General features: G+C 38.5%; 1 protein-coding gene across 11 annotated transcripts in view; it reads left to right on the top strand.

Moving 5' to 3' along the window:
• The window catches only part of ptprma (protein tyrosine phosphatase receptor type Ma), an 815,060-nt gene that overhangs the window by 171,565 nt on the left and 619,194 nt on the right, over positions 1-24,301 (top strand). For all 11 annotated transcript variants that reach the window (XM_039754798.1, XM_039754797.1, XM_039754796.1 and 8 more), the window contains exon 2: positions 6,288-6,410. In XM_039754798.1, coding sequence (XP_039610732.1) covers positions 6,288-6,410 — 123 coding nt within the window. The remainder of the gene's footprint in view (positions 1-6,287; positions 6,411-24,301) is intronic.

The following is a 24,301-nucleotide window of genomic DNA, read 5'->3' as shown; positions in this document are numbered from 1 at the left end:
ATAAGTAAAACATGTAGTTTGATTAATCAGGTAGATGGAAATGATGAAACAGACACATAGATAAACCACCCATTCCATGTTGGGTTTAAAATGAGATGGAAGGCAGAGACGAAATGGTGTGGTAGGAAATGGAGTAGTGTTGTAGTTGTAACCAGCCCACCTTGTTGGGGATTTTTTTTTTTTTTTTACATTTAATAGTTGGGGACAAAATATGACAAATTTAAATTCAGCATATTTGTATGGCCAAATAGCCAGTTGTGGAAATTAGTGGCAAGGTTACACTTACCTCATTTGCAGTATAATTGCATTAAAGACTAAAAGTAACATGGTGGTGCCTGTGGAACATGGAGTTGATTCCAAGTCTGTGTACAATCGGAAGTTTCTGTGGTCCCTACCCAGCTGGGGTTGAAATTCTGTGTATTTTTTTATTTTGTTCATATTTTATGTTAACAGTGTGGATTATTTACTTTCTTTTTGTCAAAGTTTATTCTGTTGCGTTCCTTGTGTTTTGTGGATGGTACCTCACAAGGCAGGGTCTGCAGTCCATTGAAGTTCATTGAGTGTGCCATAGTGTAAAGAGTTTCTCTTGTGATTATTCTTGTGCTTTTGTGATTACTGGATTTTTGACCACTTTTGCTCTCTTTTTTTGACTATTCATTATAGTGTGTATTTGGAGACTATTTGGTTTTGGTATTGCCTATTTTCAAACCATTTCCTTCTGTAACTTTGTGCCCTTTGCTACAGAATATTTCTGTGAATAAAAATCTTTTTAATTTGAAAGATTCTTCATTGCCCTTTGTGTGACTAGCAGGGTTTTGATTTTGTTGTTCCCTTTGGTGAGCATTTTGAGAAATTATTTCGGCTTTCAAGCTAGAGAACTCTTTAGTTTATAACAGTTTGCACCTTTTTTAATATCTACGTGTTTTTTTTTTCTTAGGGCATTCCTGTTAACTCTCTAATTCCTAAGATGTACAGGTTAGGTTAAATGTTCACTCTAAACTAGTATGCCTGAGTACAGGAATATATGTAAATGTCTTCATGATAAACTGCCATTTCATATAAATAGGGTGCTATTGGGATACACCCAGAAATAGCTAAATATGGATTAATGGTAAGATGTTATGGTCTGCTCTATTGGAGAATCCAAGGAGATAAAGCAGTGAAAGCTTGGCTTTTCATTTTAATGGATAAATTAATAAGCTTATCTGGGACTAGGCAGGCATTGCATTATTTATTAATTCAGTGATTCATTATCCAATCCACTTTTTGAAGGACTAATAGTACTGCAACTTCTTATTGCTTTGGTCTTTAGATTAATATGGTGTGGGATTCCTTTTTTGTGTGAAGATTGCAAGTTGTCCACATTCCTGCTCACATTCTTGCTGTTGTGTTATTTGGTAGTGCAAAGTGGCTTGATGAACTTGTGCTTGAACAAAATATGTGCTTATGTATACCTTATACTGGTCAGGCATCCTGTTGCTGCCAAGATTACTATTACCAGATGTTGTAATGTTTGGGCCCCCTGCAACACAGAAAAGTGGGTTAGTAAAATTGTTGGTTGAATGAATGTACTTACATTTAAAATATTGTAACAGGGTCCATTCAGTCCCACTCGGAGCTGTTTTACATGTAAACTCACAAATATACTTTATATCTGCAGGCTTCCACACAGAATGCAGGAAAGAGTAACTGGATTGTAAAACAACATGAACATTCCAGTAACTTAGGGGCTGCACAGATTGTGTATTTTTTCTGCAATAGGCCTGCCATTGCAGTCCCCATCTATGGCAAAGAGCCATCCATTATTCACTGCTATAATGTATGTTTCTCTTAAGAGTCACTGCAAGCTGTCTGTGAACCCTTGGGATTCCAAATCTCAGTCTCCTACCCATAAAGCCTCTAATAAAGTACAGGAAAGTTCTGTACATGTACATTTGGACCAGAAGTGCCTGCTTTTTTAACTTTTAGTTGTGCTCATCAGGCTCTAAATAACACCCTCTTCATTTTTACTTGGTTTAATTGATATTTCATTTGTAAAATGAATTGAATGCAACTATGTCATCACATTACAGTTATTAGTAATTTGTGCAGAAGACCACAGCCACAGGTGATGGTTAAAACTGTTAACAAACAACAGACACTTTATGAAGTGTTACTGCATAGAGTATGGCCACAGCTCTTTTTAATCCATTAGTAGAACAAAAAGTTTCTAAACTCTTTTGGGACTCCCTCAATGGAACGACACACCAAAGACTGTCCTGAAGCGCGATCGCCACGTCAGTGGAAGACAGTTTATTAGTTGCCGGGGCACCCTTGGGCTCCCAGCAACAGCTAAAGCAGATCCATGTCGATCATGGTCGAGCTATAAGCACTTGCCGTCAATGGGTGATGCAAGGAACATTATAAATGTAGGGAGCAGGATTACTTGACCACTATGCTTACCATGACCCTGCCTGATTGCTGTGTCTGTGGTGGGGAGAGTGGTACATCCCACTACAATAAATAACCTTGCTGTTCCTGTTTCAAGTAAATAAAGCTGGTTTTGCTAAAGTACTGAGTCTCACCATCGTGTTTTGGGGTGCAAGACAGAGATTCACATATCACTATATATATATATATATATATATATATATATATATATATAGTGCATCCGGAAAGTCTTCACAGCGCATCACTTTTTCCACATTTTGTTATGTTATAGCCTTATTCCAAAATGGATTAAATTCATTTTTTTCCTCAGAATTCTACACACAACACCCCATAATGAAAATGTGAAAAAAACTTTACTTGAGGTTTTTGCAAATTTATTAAAAATAAAAAAATTGAGAAAGCACATGTACATAAGTATTCACAACCTTTGACATGAGGCATAAAATTAAGCTTAGGTGCATCCTGTTTCCCCTGATCATCCTTGAGATGTTTCTGCAGCTTAATTGGAGTCCACCTGTGGTAAATTCAGGTGATTGGACATGATTTGGAAAGGCACACACCTGTCTATATAAGGTCCCACAGTTGACAGTTCATGTCAGAGCACAAACCAAGCATGAAGTCAAAGGAATTGTCTGTAGACCTCCAAGACAGGATTGTCTCGAGGCACAAATCTGGGGAAGGTTACAGGAAAATTTCTGCTGCTTTGAAGGTCCCAATGAGCACAGTGGCCTCCATCATCCGTAAGTGGAAAAAGTTCAAAACCAGCAGGACTCTTCCTAGAGCTGGCCAGCCATCTAAACTGAGCGATCGGGAAAGAAGGGCCATAGTCAGGGAGGTGACCAACAACCCGATGGTCACTCTGTCAGAGCTCCAGAGGTCCTCCGTGGAGAGAGGAGAACCTTCCAGAAGGACAACCATCTCTGCAACAATCCACCAATCAGGCCAGTATGGTAGAGTGGCCAGACAGAAGCCACTCCTTAGTAAAAGGCATATGGCAGCCCACCTGGAGTTTGCCAAAAGGAACCTGAAGGACTCTCAGATCACGAGAAACAAAATTTTCTGGTCTGATGAGACAAAGATTGAACTCTTTGGTGTGAATGCCAGGCATCACATTTGGAGGAAACCAGGCACCGCTCATCACCAGGCCAATACCATCCCTACAGTGAAGCATGGTGGTGGCACCATCATGATGTGGGGATGTTTTTCAGCGGCAGGAACTGTGAGACTAGTCAGGATGAAGGGAAAGATGACTGCAGCGATGTACAGAGACATCCTGGATGAAAACCTGCTCCAAAGCGCTCTTGAACTCAGACTGGGGTGACAAATATCAAAGGAGTGGCTTCAGGACAACTCTGTGAATGCCCTTGAGTGGCCCAGCCAGAGCCCAGACTTGAATCCGATTGAACTTCTCTGGAGGAATCTTAAAATGGCTGTGCACCGACGCTTCCCATCCAATCTGATGGAGCTTGAGAGGTGCTGCAAAGAGGAATGGGCGAAACTGGCCAATGATAGGTGTGCCAAGCTTGTGGCATCATATTCAAAAAGACTTGAAGCTGTAATTACTGCCAAATGTGCTTTCGACAAAGTATTGAGCAAAGGCTGTGAATACTTATGTATATGTGATTTCTCAGTTTTTTTATTTTTAATAAATTTGCAAAAACCTAAAGTAAACTATATATATATATATATATATATAAAATAATCCTAAGCCTAAAAGTGCAATGATTTTGTGCAACGATTTTATGTGACTTTTTATGTCACATTTCTTTGTCATGCTTTAAATCAGCCTTATTTTAAAACCTACATATATATGTTTCTTTTCAGACTTAATCGAACTTTAATGTGATGTTGTTAGATTTTCAAATTCTTATTCCATTTTTAAATTATAAACTAAAATATCAAGAACTCACGTCCTGTGAGATGAGACTTTGTGCCTAGAGATTTAACCATCCCTGGGGCCAGAAATAAAAGACAAAGAGTAGATAAGACAGCTGCTGTACAGGCTTTTAAATGTTTGAATTGCCGCACGAGATATAGATCACGCGGCACTGCAGCAGCAAGCCAGCAGCAGAATGAGCAAATAGGAGATTAAAAAAAAACTATATTTGTTTCCCATTGTATCACCGTATAAGAGGGGGTTTTGAGGAGTGACCGCGCCTCCTTGGGGTGCGTTTAGCCCCCAACTTCATAACATGAGCAGCAGAGATGCTAAGTGGCTGGTGCGTAGCGCAGGCCCGGGGGGTTGCCGGGCGAAGCAAGCAGGTGGTAAGCCCCCTAGTGTGTATGTATGTATATATATATATATATATATATATATGTATGTACGAATACAAATAAATAAAATCGAGATAGATTATTTTAATCAATACTTATGCGTGTTTCCTGTTAAATATAAATTTATGAAAAGTATAATTGTAACTGTATAATGATCCTTGCAGTTAAGTAAACATCAGTCTTACTACCTTTTACAGTGAAGTTCAAAGAAAAATAACAAACATGTACTTGCAAAAGCAAACTTTAAAATGATAATTAGTAGAGAAATTTTAATAAAAATATATTTCAGATTTTAACAAAAGACCCAATTGTAATTAACATTTTCAGAAATACTTGCAAATTGTTTTTGAGTAGTCAGTTGTATACGTAAATTTCATCAAACTCCTTTTTCTCTTTTTAATCATTTAATAGGTTCTTTATTCAGTTTAATTATCTTGCTACTTAATTTATGGTATCAGTCTCTCTTTGGCAAAATAAAATCATGATGGCTCAATGCATGCACAATTGAAAGCATTTTTAAACAGTTCTTTTGGAAAAGCATGTACCCTACAGTACATCCTGGGGAATAGGGAGAATACTTTATTATATTGTTATTTCAAATGAAAACCTGACATTTTCTGCAGTACCTTAGTCCACCAGGAGAGTAAAACTACCATTAAAACAAGGTATTTTCTTGAAAAAGATAGAAAATTTTTATTTGTAGGATGTTAAGGTGTAATGTCTCTCTTCAGCCATGTTAGCATGATGCATTCATGAACATGTCAAAATTATTGGATAAATTTATCCTTTCATTATCTAATCTGTGGAGGCAGAGGACAGGTCAGCTGAGTCAAGCAGATATTCCATGGAGTTGCTTAGTGACGCTAAATTTGAAATGCCTGAATCACAATGGCATATTCACATTCCCTTAAAAAAGAAACCACTTTGTTTAAAATCCTTTGTTATAATAGGTGATAAAGGTAATACTCTGTCTTTTTTTGTAAAGTTGAAATATTAAACCTGGCGGCTAAACGTCTATTAATGAGTTTTCTTGTCCCTAAGGAATAGTTAAATTGACAATTGTTTTGTCAACATAATTGTAGCAAATGTGATGTGTAGAGTAGTAATTTATACAAGAAAAACGTTGCGGGAATAAATTACATTTCTGTCAAAATAAGGGGACATAATGTAGAACCTAAATGTCAGTGTTATTATGTGAATGCATTAAATGAGAAAAGGATGACATATCTTAAAGTCGATTAAATCTCCCCTTTAAAATTATATGCCACTTGAAATCACTTTAAAAGACTGCATAACAATATGTTTTTATTTTTTATTTTTCACTTAATTTATCCTGGAGCTTTTTAAAATGAGGCCAAATTCAGGAAAAGAATGGTAAAGATTTTTTTTTTTCTGTCTGTTCATTTGTATGCAGCTGGCATTCATCTGTTTAGTGTTAAACATGAACTTGGTTTTAGGGAAATATTTTTCAAAATTGCAGACAAAGTGTATGTAATTGGTATATTCAGATACAGATTTCCTTGAATTCCCACTATTTTGCTGGTTCAGAAACATTCAAAACCTATTTTGTTTTGTGTTCTTAGGTGACTGTAATTTTGAGGAACCATACACAACGTGTGGGTATACGCAAGGCCGAGACAATTCATTCAACTGGGAGCAAGTGAACACGAAGACCAAGCCATTCACTGGAGTATGGGTCCCACAAAGTATGTTTGATATTTGTTAATTTTCTCCCATTGTTATTTTAAAAATGTTATTCAAGTGTCAGTGGCTTGTTTTTGTCTTACAGTCGATTAATATGATGCTCCTTGACATATACATGGTCATTGGGTTTATTTAAAGCATGTGGCTCATCACTTACTGGAATAAGAAATGAGGGCATAGAGCATAGATAAAGCCCACAGACACGATTCCTGTCATTAGTCAATAGCCTATCACAAGTATTCTCTTAACTTCATCAACTTATTTCTCAATGGCTTGTGATCTTCCCACATTCTGCTAGAAGATTTTTACCCTTACTGTTGTAACTACTGAAAATGAAGCAAACCTGTGTTATAAATCTCTATTTTGGCATGTGCCCTAGTCATTATTCTAGTAATGATTTCATACTATAACAAAACACAACAAAGATGTTTCATTCCTCAAATCACCAGCCAGATCAGAACTTTGCCTTGGTCTGCCTTCCAGTGGGAGCTGAGTCCCAAACTCAACAGGCAGGCTTCAGGTCTGCCTAGGCTCACAATGGGGCAGTCTTTAAAATAACAAAAGATCAAAATGTCCAGAAAAACAAAGAGGGAAAATGGTTAAAAATACCTATGACCCAAAATAAAACAAAAGTTTCCCTACTATTTATGCATTTATTGAGACAATTCAAAAGGGACCGCACAAAAAAAACCCAAGAGTGAAAAGGGAACAAAAAGGAGTTTCCCAAAAGCAGTTCTGGCTAGGAGGATAAGGAAAAAGCTGATCTGCTGTATGACCCTAAAAGCAGCAGCTGAAAGAAGTAAAAGAAGATTGCTTAAAATTTTCACTACTTTTTTGTTTCTCATGGTCATTGCCATTTTATGGTTCTTTCAGGCCATTTTCTGCTTAGCAATGCATATCTGCTACTCCGTCATGCCAGGAATTTGCCCTATGCCACTATAGTTGCAGGATTAATTTTCCTATGCAGTCCCTAGTATCTAAAAATCAATTGAATACTTCCAGGTAGTTCTAGTGCCCAGTCAAATTTGCCTGTGGCTATAATAGTAAAATTGTCTGTACCAGTTTAAATCCTGTTGCCAAGATCCTCCTTTAATATGAGCAATGAGCACTTAGCAGCTAGTCATGCACCTATGTTACAGTATAGTCACTGTAATGTGTGTGTGTGTGTGTGTTTATATTGATAGACAGATAGCCATACTGTATATAGATTATATATGGATATATAGATTACTGTTCTTTTTTTATACATCCTCAAAAATCATTGCTTTTGACAAATGAATGACAGTGATCCCCGCCACTATGAATTAGACAAAATGCGGTTAAAATTAATGGATGGAGATATTGTGAAGAAAATACAGGTGAACCAATCAGTGATATTAATTTTATTTTTATCTCTTAAAATAGCTTCCAAAAATAAGGCTGTTAGCCCACTTTGTAACCTTTTCATTTGCAATCATTGTTGTTGGCTTAATCTAAGCTAAAAATGGTGGAATTAATGTGAGCAGATTTCCTAAATAAACTCAGTACTAAATGATGTTTTTTGCTTATACAGAAAACCCCTGGAGCTGTCAAAAAGATACAGTAATATTAATAATTAATTTAAAATCCCTTAATTAATTAAGGCATTTGTGTCCAGGAACTTTTTTGGTTAGGTTAGGATAAGATTGGATGTGTAAAAATAATTTATATGAAAACAAACAACACATTTAAATAAATGGTTTTGATACTGTTTAGTAACTTTAAATTATAATAAGACAGAAGTTGTAACCACTTCCTTTTGCGTGAGTCAAATCTACTGTATCTTTCATAAGGAAAACAGATTTTTGTGTTATTGATAAGTCCCTTACAACATGTTGCCCATCAGTCCTTGCAATTCTAGATTTTGTTGTTTTTTGAGCATGAACCACCTGTTTTATCTCCTTATACAAAATCTTGTTTCAGTTGAGGTACAAACTTTGACTAGACCATTACACACTGAATGACTCTTTTTGTTTTGACCATATGGTTTTATGATCAATTTTAGGTTGTTGCTTTGTTGCAAGCATGGTCCTGCTGTTCTTCAACTTTAACACATTGTGAGAACACATAATATTTGTCTGAAGACTTCTCTAATACTGGGGAAAATGTATTTGTTCTCTCAGTGGTTGGAGCTTAGACAGGTTTTGAAAAACCTGTTCATCCTGGCGCCTTTAGACAAATACAAAACTATAATCCCAACTTGACTCTGTCTTGCTGCCATGCCATTAAAATTGAATTGAATTGAAAATGAATTTTTTTCATGACATGTCTCTCAGATAATTGAGTTGTGAATGTTGAACTTAGCTGGCAGAGAACATTTAAGACTCTTCTTTCATTCTCCTCTAAATAGTAATTAAACCAGTCAAGATTTGGGCAAATTTATTGAGATACATATGGAATAACACATACATTAAAACATGGACAAATATTTTCTTATAGTATAACATAAATGACTTAATAACAGGTTAGACAAACTTGAATATTAAAACATTTTTAAACCAGCAGGAAAGAACCCACGTTGACTGTAAACATACTTTGTTGCAGGGCATCTGCAAGAACTTGGTTGGCAAGTGAAATCTGTACACAGCAGATAAGCCATCTTCTAACTGGTGACCTGTCAAGGCACAACAGAACTACACTTACATCTTGGGAGTTTATATTAATCTACAGGGGTGGGCAACAGTAGTTTTACGTTGTTTGTATGGAAAAAGACATGCAGGTTATTATCATTATTACAATAGCTTTATTAACTTGATATGTTTATTAACTTTATTAACTCAAATGAATGTCACAATGGCACAGTGTACTTAGGTACAATGTCATAAGTGCTCAAATCAGCTTTCATTATTTACACATATTTAAAGAATAGAAAATAATAATAATAAGACAAACCATACAAATAAATAAAATAATAGATAAATAATAATGCAAGAATAAACTCTGTGTTTCATGTACTCACAACTGTAAACCTGCTTTTGCCCACCCCTATATATATTCTGAAAAAACTATGAATTTATGTACTATCAGTTATCCTTAGCAACCAGTTGAATGCACAAATAAATACCACCACTGTTTATTCCATAGACTGTAAGTAAATATCAGGACTAAGAAAAATGTTTTCTTGTGTTATTTATATTTTTCAATATGCTCACATTAATCAGTTAGTTTAAAGGTATTTTCTCCAACTACCTCAAACATGAAAAAAGAAAACTTCAGAACCAGTTAGGTATCTGCACATTGGGTTCATATCTCTTTAAAAACAAAAAAGGGTAGACCAGAACACCAGCTTGTATTCATTTCAAATCAGGGTGCTGTCTAGTAACACTAGTGTTTTGTAGTTTTGCTGGTGAGATAATTAATACTAGCCAACCCGCGGCGTAGCATACGCTGCATAATCAGGCCGCTTTTTAAATGATTTTTAAGCACAGAGGAAAAAATAAACATTTGAAAAATCCGTAATTTACTAAACCACCAAGAAAAGTAACATTGCAACAATGCACGCTACGAACCAACATACAATTGTCCGTGACTGAAAACCGGAGGAGCGCCGCGCTTTTTCCTTCCAAAGCGAAGGACAGGGTTGAACGGCGCTCGTTCAGTACGCACTGCCCGCTTATGTGCCCGCCCCCAACTCCCTACCCGAGTCGCTTTTGTCTGTGTACAGTCCACACGCACCTGTGAGTCACGTTGACTGTTAATTTTCCAAACACCGCCTCAGTCGGTTTCCACATTGATTTTTCATTGTTCTTTGCGGTTCCGGCTGCTTTTTTTTATATATATAATCCACCAAGTCACCCGACCATGGGGGACTTTACAAAGGGCAGGGACGTAATCAGTGCGAGCGTATGACCCGCACGTACTGGGAATTTCTTGTTCGTGGGGAACCATTGGAAGCCACAGTCTCCATCACGAATGCGGTTCAACGGCTTCCCCGCGCCGGGTAGACACACGTTGATCCATTCAGTGTAGCGCGCGTGCAGTACCGGACATACAAGTGCATCACAGACCTGTTAATGCTCAAACTCACGTGGCTGAAAGCCACTTGTCCCTCTAAAAATTTGGACGCCAACCGCTGTTAGGTCGAGTAACAATTTAGCAGGCGGAGTCTCGTTCGTTTTCGGAAATAACCAGCCAAATCGGTCCACCAACTAAGAACTGCCATGCACCACCACCCACAGAATCGAAAAAAGAGCTATCTATCTGTCAATCCTGTCCGTGTCCAGGCCGGGTGAGGTTTCCTGCGTTGAGTCAAATGAAACAAAAGGCTCCACACCTGGTGGTGCCCTTCCGTCAATTCCTTTTAAGTTTCAGCTTTGTAACCATACTCCCCCCTGAACCCAAAGACTTTGGTTACCTGGTTGGCTGCCCGCGGTCATGGGAATGACGCCGGATCGCCTGTTGCGGGGCCTGCATTGGTGAAGCAGGTGAGACGGTAATGAAACAGAGGCACAGGGCTTATTGGTTTTTAAAGACTGCTTCCTTCATTGGGTTTTAACCAATGCACGGAATGAGCCAACACACAATCGTCCGTGCGGCGCTCAGGGTGGAATGGGAGGAGAGGAGAAGGACATCCACTCCGCTCCCTCCGTCATGCTAGTCTGCTGGTTTCTCGTTCAGTATACACTGCCTGCTCATGTGCCCACCTCCAACTCGTCACTCGAGTTTTTGTACAGTCCAGATGCACCTGTGACTCACGTAAACTTTTCATTGCTCTGTGCAGTTTTGGCTACCTTTCTATATATAATCCACCAAGACACCCGACCACGGTGGGAGGGGGGTGTGTACAAAGTGCAGGAGTATCTAAGAAGACGCATGTTTGTCACGGATGCGAATTGCTGTATGTAGTGTGTAAAACAGTTTGCTATAGTGCACGTGCGTCGTAACCGAAAACTCGTTTTTTAAAGACTGCTCACTTCATTGTGTTTTAACCTCAGTTGTGAAGGAACGTTTTAAGGATCCCATGGGATACCCCTCGCAAACAGTTTTACACACCGTGTATGGCGATTCACCTCCGCGAGAAACAGTCAACGTAGGTCGGAGCTGCATGTGACCTCTACGATAGACGAATATAAATGACGCCGGTTTTTCTGTGTCGTTGCGTCCGAGTTGGTGGGTGTGGCTCTGTGAGTTGTCGTCGTATCCAATGGTCTTGGAGTTGGTGGGCGTGGCTCCTTCCTGCGTGCGCCATAGGTGTCTCACTTGTCGGCGGCTTAGTGAATCCACGCCCCTTCAGGCGTGCTTTCCATGGTTGTCTTGCCTTAGTGAATTATATATATAGATGCACATAAAGAGCCATTGTAGTGTCCAGTTTAATATCGGTATTAACTAGATAAACCACATTGTCTAAGATATGAAGAGCAACCAGTCATTCTTCTTTCTCTTTGGGCCTTTTGTTTCCCGCCTATAAAAAATATTCAGCAGTTACTTTATTGTTGCGTTCACCTGAATATTAGCAGTAGCCACTGATTATGTGAGTTGCTGCTAGGCTGCATCAGAAGTGGCCTGTGTTCTCCAGATAAGACAGCAGAACAATCATCATATGCATGAAGATCAGTCTTTTAAGTCAGCTGGTTTGAGGAAACCAGCTAGCTTAGAAATGGTGCTGTTTTTCTGCTGATGCAGCACAAGCAAAATACCTCTATTACAGTTACAGCTACAGCCTGTGTTAGCACAATTAGATGGGGCAACCAGGATGAAAGGCACAGTCAAAAAGGCAAAAAAATGATTTGTAGTTAGCCGAACAAATCAAGAAAAAAAAGTAACATTTTAGTCTTTATATAAGTTTGGGAGGCAAACAAAAAGGGCTTAGGAATCCTCAAAACTCAGATAAGGATGTGAACTTGAGATGGCCTCTTTCTCCCATCAAGTCATTCCCAACAGTTCACTGCCTCCAAGTATACACCCATAGCAACACAGGGTGCTACCCTAGTGATGGAGCAACAACATGGCTGTGACCAATGTAACAGTCGGAAAAGTGTAAATGATTAAGCAGAATGAAAACTAAGGTCAGAATCAAGCAGACTCAAATTCTAGGGCTAGAAACACCTCCGAAACAAATTGCAAATCAGAGCACACAAAAACAATTAATCAATACGTATTCCTAACAACCTGTTTCTGTTTCTGCCTTTTACTAACAAATATATTAGACTGATTATCTGTTGAAACTAAAAATTTTGATTTTGACTGGATATACAAGTTGACTTTAAATTATCTGTTCAATGTCATCTTATAATGAATGCATAGACAGAATTAGAACAGGGTCTCCTTAGGAGTTTTATTCTTTGATAAGTTACAAAGTTCAGATTTCTGCCCTTCTTTTATGGGTCGAGTTTCATATACCTGTATGTGTACACATTTGGATGAAAAAATGACTTTGTTAGTTTTAAAGACAAAAGTTCCTCATATTTATTCAGCAATTAAAATGTCATTATTGAGCTACAGAGTAATAGCAGATAAAAATGTAACTTTTAATATTCTTATTATTGTGAAGTATTATTTCTGTTGTGTATGTGACTTCTTATACTGTAGATTGAACCATATTCAAGTAGGCTTTTCAGAAAAATGTAAAGAAATTATTTTTCAAAGCTAATGGATAGATATTTTGAATTTTAAAAAACTTGGAGTAAGAAAAGTGGTTAGCCTGAGGCTTCTATTTAATTAATATTTGAATTTTACATATTTACAGGAAAATCAAGATCATTAATAATGACCCTACCATATTCTGTCGCCACTCATTATTAAATAATTACATTACTTTCAAATACTTAATTACAGAAAGCATGTATGCTTTTTTACTTAATGTGTTGCTTTGCCCTTTGACTCGAGTAAAACTAAAAAATAGTTAATTAAAAAAAAGTTTCATGTTTTTATGTGCTGGGCTTTCTTGCTTACTTCTATTTTGACATTCATATTTCGTTTACGTTTTTGTTTAAAAGAAAGTGTCAGCTTGTAAATCTTGACTATACCTACTGCAGCAGAGGGTTGTCCGAGTACCTAGTACGAGTAGCTTCTTTCTTCTTCTTCTTTCGGCTGCACCCGTTAGGGGTTGCCACAGTGGATCATCTTCTTACATATCTTTCTATCCTCTGCATCTTGTTCTGTTACACCCATCACCTGCATGTCCTCTCTCACCACATCCATAAACCTTCGCTTAGGCCTTCCTCTTTTCCTCTTCCCTGGCAGCTCTATATTTAGCATCCTTCTCCCAATAAACCCAGCATCTCTCCTCTGTACATGTCCAAACCAACACAATCTCGCCTCTCTGACTTTGTCTCCCAACCGTCCAACTTGAGCTTACCCTCTAATGTACTAATTTCTAATCCTGTCCATCCTTTTCACACCGAGTGCAAATCTTAGCATCTTTAACTCTGTCACCTCCAGCTCTGTCTGCTTTCTGGTCAGTGCCACCGTCTCCAACCCATATAACATAGCTGGTCTCACTACCATCCTGTAGACCTTTCCTTTCGCTCTTGCTGATACCTGTCTGTCACAAATTACTCCTGACACTCTTCTCCACCCATTCCACCCTGCCAGCACTCTCTTCTTCACCTCTCTTCCACAATCCCCATTACTCTGTACTGTTGATCCCAAGTATTTAAACTCATCCACCTTTGCCAACTCTACTCTCTGCATCCTCACTATTCCACTGACCTCCCTCTCATTTACACACATGTATTCTGTCTTGTGCCTACTGACCTTCATTCCTCTCCTCTCTAGAGCATATCTCCACCTCTCCAGGGTCTCCTCAACCTCCTCCCTACTATTGCTACAGATCACAATGTCATCAGCAAACATCATAGTCCACGGGGACTCTTGTCTAATCTTATCTGTCAACCTGTCTATCATCATTGCAAATAAGAAGGGGCTCAGAGCTGATCCCTGATGTAATCCCACCTCCACATTGAATACATCCATCGCTCCTACCGCAGACCTCACCACTGTCACTTCCCTCATACATATCCTGTACAACTCTTACGTACTTCTCTGCCTCTCCCAACTTCCTGATACAATTCCACAGCTCCTCTTGAGGAATCCTGTCATATGCTTTCTCCAAGTCCACAAAGACGCAATGCAACTCCTTCTGGCCTTCTCTAAACTTCTCCATCAACATCCTCAGAGCAAACATTGCATCTGTGGTGCTCTTTCTTGGCATGAAACTATACTACTGATCACTAATCATCACCTCACTTCTTAACCTAGTTCCCACTTCTCTTTCCCATAACTTCATGCTGTGGCTCATCAATTTTATTTCCCTGTAGTTACTGCAGTCCTGCACATCCACCTTATTCTTAAATATCGGCACTAGTACTCTTCTTCTTCACTTCTCAGGCATCTTCTCACTTTCCAAGATTCCATTAAACAATTTGGTTAAAAAATCTCCTAAACACCTCCTTGCTTTCATAGGTATACCATCTGGACCTTTCCATTTTTCATCCTTTTCAAAGCTGTCCTTACTTCCTCCTTGCTAATCCGTTGCACTTCCTGATTCACTATCTCCAAATCATCCAACCTGTTCTCATCATCCAACCTCTTCTCTCTCATTCCTTTCATTCATCAGCCTTTCAAAGTACTCTTTCCATCTGCTCAACACACTCTCCTTGCTTGTGAGTACGTTTCCATCTTTATCCTTTATCACCCTAACCTGCTGCACATCTTTACCAGCTCGGTCCCTCTGTCTAGCCAGTCGGTACAGGTCCTTTTCTCCCTCCTTAGTGTCCAACCTCTCATACAACTCATCATACGCCTTTTCTTTAGCCTTCGCCGCCTCTCTCTTCACCTTGCGCCTTATCTCCTTGTACTCTTGTCTACTTTCTGCATCTCTCTGACTATCCCACTTCTTCTTTGCCATCCTCTTCCTCTGTATACTCTCCTGTATTTCCTCATTCCACCACCAGGTTTCCTTTTCCTCCTTCCTCTTTCCAGATGTCATGCCAAGCACCCTTCTTGTTGTCACCCATACTACATCTGCTGTAGTTTCCCAACTGTCTGATAACTCTTCACTGCAACCCAGTGCCTGTCTCACCTCCTCCCTGAACTCAACCTTGTAGTCTTCCTTTTTCAACTTCCACCATTTGATCCTTGGCTCTGCCCTCACTGTCTTCCTCTTGATCTCCTACATCATCCTATAGACCACCATCCTATGCTGCTTAACTCCACTTTGCCCTGCCACCACTTTTCAGTCTTCAGTCTCCTTCAGATCAACTCTTCTGCATAGGATGTAATCTACCTGTGTGCATCTTCCTCCACTCTTGTATGTCACTCTATGTTCCTCCCTCTTCTTAAAATACATATTCACCACAGCCATGTCCATCCTTTTGGCAAAATCCACTATCCTCTGACGTTGTTCATTCCTCTCCTTGATACCATACCTACCCATCACCTCCTCATCTCCACTGTTCCCTTTACCAACATGCCCATTGAAATCCGCTCCAATCACCACTTTCTGTCCCTTGGGTACACTGTTCATCACTTCATTCACCTCACAACAATTTGAATCCACCTCCAATCCACCTGGCCTTACTCCCCTTCCATTTAGTTTCTTGCACGCTCAATATATCAACCTTACTTCTCTCCATTATATCTGCTAACTCTCTCCCCTTACCAGTCATACTGCCAACATTCAAAGTTCCTGCCCTCAGTTCCACTCTCTTTACTTTCATCTTCTCCTCCTGCCTCCGGACATGTCTCCCCCCTGTTCTTCTCCTTCTTATTCTTCAGCCAACAGTAGCCCAATTTCTGCCAGCACCCTGGTGGCTAACAGTACTGATGGTGGTCGTTGTTAACCCGGGGCTTGACCGATCCGGTATGGAAATTTTTATTGTTGTCCGCATCTTGATTTTGCAAAATTTTATACCGGATGCCCTTCCTGACATTACCCTCCCCATTTATCTGGGCTTGGGACCGGCACAAAGAAACACACTGGTTTGTGCATCCCCTGTGGCTGGGTTGTCTGAGTACCTAGTAGCTAATTCATATACACAGCTCAGAATGAAAAGCTGTGTAACAAAGACATGAGAAATTAAACCTGGTGAACAAGTAAGAAGTGAATAGAACAAGACATGCAGTCACGCTGCATTATTTCTCAGATGGGTCATGCACACTGACCAGTGACGTTTTGGGAGGGATCAGTTAAAATTGCAATTTTACCAAATATTACTTTTAGTAAAGGTCTAATTTCGTTGACGTTGACTCAGTGCAGAATTAAGAAAAAAGGCCTCCAAGCTTATGATAGTAATTAATCAGGCCTCCTTATATCTGACAATGCTGTGTTTTCATTGTTTAATTTACTATAGTTCTAAGATGCTCAAATGTTGCTTGTGTCCCAACACCCCATCTCCTTTTAGCAAAACATTAATCATAAACATCATTGATTAATTTTTTATTTGATTTAAAATGATGATTTATGAAGTCTGTTAGGAAAGATTTGTTTTTTGCCAGTGCTTTTGAGGCTCACACAGATAACTTATCATATTGCTCAGAAAAAAAGCAATAAGAACATCAGATGGCAGTAAAAATAATAGTGAAGATTAATGGACGTTGCATGGTTGTTGAACCTGACTTGCAATCACTGCATGCTGCATCAGTTTAATACATGAGTGGAACAAACAAGCTCAGCTGCTTACTCCAGAAATAATTACAAAGACATTACTAATTTCAAGCAGTCTGCACCAGTGAACTCATTGTGAGCAGGTCTCCGCCAGCAGATCCGAAAAATTACCTGACAAAATAAAAAGTAGTTGGTGTTGACTCTGCTACACAGCTACTGTCACTTCAAAAAGGCTGATGGAAATGAAAGTTAGGCATTTTTTGGCTGGGATTTGTTGATTTACTATTTAATCATGCAGGTTCTGTGCATTATTCACAATAGTGCAGTATACACTATTTGGAAGATTGAACATCTTTTTTGTGAAGGTTATATAGCACTTAAAGAATTTTCTTAATCTTTAGGTATATGTGGTTTTATTTTCAGTTATCAAAATAATAGATCATGTATTCATATATTTTTCATATTATAATAATTTGGTTGAATTAGTAGTGGGCAGCATGGTGGTGCAATGGGAAGTGCTGGGGGTGGGTTTCCTCCGGGTCCTCCAGTTTCCTCCAAAAAACATGCAGTTTAGGTGTATTGGCAATCCTAAATTGTCCCTAATGTGTGTGTGTGTGTGTGTTCTCTGCAGTGGGCTGGCGCCCTGCTCGGGATTTTTTCCCTACCTTGCGCCCTATGTTGGCTGGGATTGGCTCCAGTAGACCCCCGTGACCCTGTACTTAGTATATAGCGGGTTGGTTAATGGATGGATGAATTAGTAGTATTTTAATTATTTTTCATTACAAATTTTACTTTCTTTTTTTACCTGTGTACAATTTCCAAACACTATATTTATACATGAGTGGACATAAATTGCAGTTTTTTTTCATAAAAACAATTTTGAGTCAGATGAATTAGACCTTAGGAATAAACCTTTTTATTTATTATGATTGGGTACTTCTGTGGGGTTCCCTCCAGGTATTTCTACTTCTGAGAGGAGAATTTTAGGTAAATGGACAGAACCCTCACTGTTATCAGTGAGTGTGTCCTGTGATAGTTCGGCACGGTACAAAATATTTGCTCAGACCTGACAGACCTGGATCAACAACTGCAGAAGCTCAGACAAGATTTCATCAGACAAGTTTATACCCCCAAAATAACAGACACTCAAATAAGAAGAGCTACTGCCATACCCAGAGACAACCTTCTGGAATATAAAAACAAAGACAAAAAGAACCACATCCCCTTGTTGTCACCTACAACCCACATCTTGAAACACTTCGAAAAATTATAAAATAACTTCAGCCAATGCTAAACAATGACCAAACACTGAAAAATGTATTTCCTGAACCTCCCCTCCTCGCATACAGACAACCACCAATCCTTCAGCAACTAATTGTCCGAAGCTCCCTAAATGAACCGACAGGAAATGGCACATCTCCCTGCCTACAGAAAAGATGTAAAACGTGTGCCCACATCTACAATACAGTCTACAACACTCTAGTGTTTTTCATAGTGAATGTGAGAACTGTAAGATGCACATACCAACTGTCTGGATCACACTTTGGATTCCTACTTGTTATGTCCTAGTTGAAAACATGGGTAGTATTATTAATGTTAGAATTATTTTACTTGAGATTCCATGGCCCGTTGGCAAAAGGTGCATTAAGGGCGAGGACCTGTCTTGGAGGTGTCATCAAGCTGTTGACAGAGAGAATAACAATTTTCTGGACTGCAATACCAGCATAGCTGGAGGGGAACAGCAGCGTGTGCAGGGGCATAATGTGTGAATACAAGAGGAAAGAGAGAGGGAAGGAGTGGCATGCTTCAGGGCTGTGTTACACTGAAGCAGGAGACAGACTCTACTGGGAACCTAGTCAGTTGTAAAGGAACTAAAAAGAAAAATATGTTCCTCACTGCCTTAGCATGTTTTGAGTTTGGAAGGGGAGTTTTACATTATTTCCTTTGGTATCATTTTGGTATCGATGTTGAGGTGTGAATACTGGTATCTGTAAAAAAGTCAAAATTTCAGTATTGATCCAACACCATTGCCTGCTTAAAATCAGCTATTAAGGAAAATATACTTAAAGTTAACTAAGAGAATTTTACAAGTAATTCAGACAACTTTCTGAAGCCTCCTCAGTTTTTATAAATACTGTGGTACAGTGGTACCTCGGTATACGTCTGCTTTGGAATAAGTCCAACTTGGTATACGTCCTGTTTGGACACAAAAAATTTTGCTTGGTATACGACCTTTGTTTCGAATATGACACGCGTGCTAACCTTGTTTACCTCTCTCGAGACAAAGCCACGACTGCCCACGAGCGTTAGTGCGTCAGTTGCTAGCATTCAGTGAACAACCCACGCTATAACTCTCTGTGAACTTATAGCAGGTCCACAGCTCCTGTCAAAGTCCAGCTTTAAAATAAATAATCACCAGGCTCGCAGCTTGGTGAGGGGTCGTGGTGGTTATGTGGCTGAAGGTTGTCAGGGCGATTAGCGATGTGGGCGTTTCTCACCAAAGTGCACTTGTGAGGGACCGTCTGCATTCATGATTGTTCCTGGGGCTGCTTATCTTGATAAACAGAAGCGCAAATCAGCTAGAAGGGGAGTAAAAAGAAAAAAAAGACGGGAAGTTGAGTGAGTGAGAGAGAGAGGGCTGCTTATCTTGATAAACAGAAGCGCGAGTTGGCTTGAAGGGGAGTAAAAAGAAAGAACGGACGTGCAAGAGAGAGAGCGAGAGCGCACATGAATGAAGTGGCTGAAGCAGGCAGAGCGAAGATCAGCTGCAAGTAGGGCAACTCCCCAGTTGGGAAGCAGGCACCGGCCTTCTTCTTGTTTTTTTTTTTTTTTTTAAAGAATGCTTCCTGCTTTTAACTTCGTTGTTTTCAAGAAGACTTTTTTCTATTGTTTTTAACCTCCACGTTTCACTTCTGATGTTATGGATTATTTATTGGAACTTTGGAGACTGCACTTTAATTTGAACATCTTGTTTTGTTAATTGTTTTAATAAAAGCACTTTGCACTTTTTCACCATCCCCTTGCTTTGTTGTTACCGATGAGCATAGCAGTGAGGCACATTACCGACGGTGTAGGATTCAAGGGCTCCCCGGCAGCAGATGGGAGCATACAGCAAACCTGCATCGTCACAACGTGATTTTGTGTTTTTTTCATGTAAATTTGAATTGATTGTTGAAAAGTATGAAGGTGGCATGCGTATCCGGGACATGGCTGTTGCATACCAATTGCCGAGAACGACGGTATCTACGATTGTGAAAAACAAAGATGTCATTAAAAAGTAAAGTGAGGTAAAATTTTCATTTATTTCATTTAATTGCTTTTGTATTTATGTATTTTAGTATTAAGCAGTGTTTAAATTATTTTATACAACCCCATCAATGTATAATATGCCAATAGCAATAGGATTTTTTTTTCATGGGAACGGATTAATCATTTTCCCATTATTTCTTATGGGAAAAATTTGTTTGGTATACGTCCTGTTTGGTATAAGTCAAAGGGTCTGGAATGGATTAAGGACATATACCGAGGTTCCACTGTATAACCCAAGTACTGACAGAAGATGTTCAGATGCATATGCAGAATTTTAGTTATATTAACAGACTCAATGACCAAACAATATGTCTATGTCCACTGTGTCATCTTACGAAGGTTACCGTATTAATATCATGGGTAAAAAGGATCCTGGAAAAATCCATCCATCCATTATCCAACCTGTTATATCCTAACTACAGGGTCACGGGGGTCTGCTGAAGCCAGTCCCAGCTAACACAGGGTGCAAGGCAGGAAACAAAATCCGGGCAGGGTGCCAGCCCACCGCAGGGCATGCACACACAGCAACACACTAAGCACACACTAGGGGCAATTTAGGATCGCCAATACACCTAACCAGCATGTCTTTGGACTGTGGGAGGAAACTGGAGCACCTGGAGGAAACCCTGGGGAGAACATGGAAACTCCATGCAGGGAGGACCCGGGAAGCAAACCCAGATCTCCTTACTGCAAGGCACCCACTGAGCCACTGTGCCGCCCTATCCTGGATAAAGCTTTATGAAAGCAAAAAGACAACAGTAAGGGACTAAATGTGAGTAGCTTTTATGGGTTTGCTGTTCTGTATTTTCTTTTTGGTACCTTGCATTGAAAGTGTATGCAAACTTTTGCCATGAATCAACAATCTTCTTATAAATATTTAAGAAATGATATAACCTGTCTTTTATTGGATTTTTTGTGCAGGGATTTACTTAAATCAAACACAACAAACACCTGAGTCCACTTGTACAATGCTTTCCATACTTTTTCTTTGTGTGTGTGATTTTTTTTTTTAAGGAGCACAGTTGTGAGACGCATGTCTATCCAAAGCATATGTGATGCTGACAACAGTTTTCATTCCATGTTTCAAGTACCTGAAGTTTTGGAGTCCTCAAGGGTTATACAGGATTTCTAATACCCTGCAGGTACTGGCAAAGCATTCAAGTGATAAGAGCTGTAAGAACATACAGATGTTGGAAATGCCAGCTGTTATATTTAGAATAAAAAAATTAGAATTTTTATATTTAGTGTCTTTATTATACTAGTTTGTAGCACATTACAACACAGAATCATATCACATTATTCTAACCATACACCTAAATTAAAAGAGGAAAATTATCAAAAAATATATACTATGACTTTTTTTCTATCTATACAGTAAATTGAAAAGCAGTCCTGTTTCATAGCTTGTGTTACTGCCATACAGCTGAAAAGAAAGTGTGATTTAGTTACAGTAGAAATATTTATGAAGACTCTGAGAAGGAACTGGTGTTATAAAGAAAAGTCTTTACCCAAAAAGTCTAAATTTACATTCAGACAGGGAAAAACAAGATAAGCTTTTATACAGCCCCATTTAGTATGAAGAAGACTACATATCAAAGGTTTAAATTTTCTAAAGAGTGTAATTGTACTTTGACAAATTCTAAATCAGCATCTTCAGCACAGACAATATAGATTGGAATTAGTCAAAATCTAATGATTTTAAAAATATTCTATTAAAGCTGCAATGTAATACTGAGGCAGTTTATTCATTATAGGCAACTTCCGAAACGTGTAAAACGGTTATGAACTGATAGCCTATTAATCTTACTGTAATTTGCTTTAATAATGTAATGTGTGAAATTGCTTAAGAAGCTCTAATTTACAAAATGAACATTATCGCTCACCCCACATGGCCTTTAAACTGTTACAGATTCTGTTAAAAAACACCCCCCAGCAGATTAACATTGATTAAAATGTAGTCATGCTGTCTTCCTTTAAAAAGTAGCATTCATTTAAAAATCAATCAGTGCCATCTTGTTGTAATAACAGCTATTTATTTTAATGAGTTGACCTATAGAATTTCAGCACATTACTGTAGTTAATTTAACCCATTATTACCATGATGTTTAACAGAAGAGCTTGTAATGGAATATAAAGTATAAATTGTCATACCTGACAGTGTTCAATAGACCCTTGTTACTCTATGCTTTTTCAGCAGGCCATTGGTATCACTTAGACTCTGTTAACTATGAAGCAGTAATGCTAGCCTCTGCGCAAACATGCTACCACTCTTGTTTTGTTTATTTATTTTGGTCATTCTTAATTTCCTTAAAGACTTACTTAGTTATTTGAAACTACTTACAAATGATGCTGATCTCTTCAGTGCTGAGCAGCCCTGACTTAAGTGATGCGTCACATACTTGGTATGTTTGTTTTTCCTCTATGATGGTGTTACTTTTTAAAAGTAAGATGCATAATAATGTTAGAAACAAATTTTGATGCCATATATAAGTGTTTTCTTTAACTACATTGGAGTTGCACGATAGAAATGAAAAGCGGTGAATTATTCATATTGCATATTGATACAAAGTAAAGTAAGGTTGAGTTGTGTGAACACCTCACTCATTTCAGTGCTCCCTAAATACCCCACAGCTACAGAATCCAAGGATTGAATTCTGGCTGGTCATTGTATGTGTGGAGTTTGAAAACTTCCTATACGTAGATTTTTCCCTGTTCAGGTAAGTTTTCCTTCCACATCCTTAAGACATACTGTATATGTCAGGTTAATTGCTGTCTGCTTATATATAACTGATACTGCAGGGGCTTCATTCAGCCCTTCTGACCCTGAACTGGATAACTGGACTGGATCTTAAATGCACAGAGGGAAGGATGGATCAGTGCTGTTCAGCTTTGAATGGGATAGACGTGTCATAGATAGAACTCTAACAAGTTAGGCAAAATAAGCTTTTTGCTTTTGGAATTTTTATGTTTTACTATTTACACTATGGGTTGGCATCTGCTTTTTGTATGGAAAAGTGTGGTTTTGTTGTCTAGTTATCACCTCAGGAAGATGACTAGAAATATATTGCAACCCCCTTCACTTATCACTTTATTTGTTTTGTTGCTATATTGTATGGCTGCTTTTTGGAAATATAAAAGATGCACTTCTATATCAAATACAGGCCATTTACCATTTACCATTTCAATGAGAAGCGATTAGACATCTTTGAAATAGAGGCCAGCCTAGACACATTTCACTCATGTGGAGCTGTTCAGCCCGATGAGAAAGAATTTTTATTATAGACATGGTCTGCATCACCTGCTTCTTTGCTTACTCATCATTTGGTCTTTCTGCTAGTTCTCATTGATTGCTAGTTCCTAATATTTGGCTTTGGGCCTTTTATTAGCTTATGACAGCATGGAAGAAGGATTTTGTTATTGTAGCTAAAGAGGTACATCTAAAATAATATTTTATGCATTTTAGATGATAGTATAAAGGCAGCCTTTGTTAAAATGAAAGACAGTATGCTTTGAATTTTTAAATTTATTATAATCCACTTAATCTACTGAAATCCTGCATGTAACACTTATTTTGTTGCATGTGATTAAGACAGTATCATTACCATTTACTTACCAGAATAAAAAAATAAAGAAATGTGGAATTTATTATAAATGTCTGATATTTGATTAGATTAAATGAAGCCAGTTTGCATTATTGTTTTTGTCTTCATGTATGCATTTAAGAAAGTCTTTTTTAATCCAGTTCTTTATCACATTTACCAAATAAATTGCACAAAAAAATTAATTAGTTACATCTGTATTTTAGTTATGTGTAAAGACACTTTGTTCAATACTGATATATCATTTTGTATTTTGTGTCCATTGTGATGCTGTGCTAGGCAAGAAGGAGTATCCTAGGACTGAGGCAGGAGCATGAATTACCTTAAGAAAGAAAGAGAAAAACATATTTGGGCAATGGCAATATACATCACTATGGCAATGCTGAGGACAGGGTACTAGAAGGTGGTAGGAAGCCATGTG

Source organism: Polypterus senegalus, chromosome 5 (assembly GCF_016835505.1).
Source record: "Polypterus senegalus isolate Bchr_013 chromosome 5, ASM1683550v1, whole genome shotgun sequence".
Classification (NCBI taxonomy): domain Eukaryota; kingdom Metazoa; phylum Chordata; class Cladistia; order Polypteriformes; family Polypteridae; genus Polypterus; species Polypterus senegalus.
The sequence above is the reverse complement of the archived record's forward strand: the minus strand, read 5'-3'. Positions and strand labels throughout refer to the sequence as shown.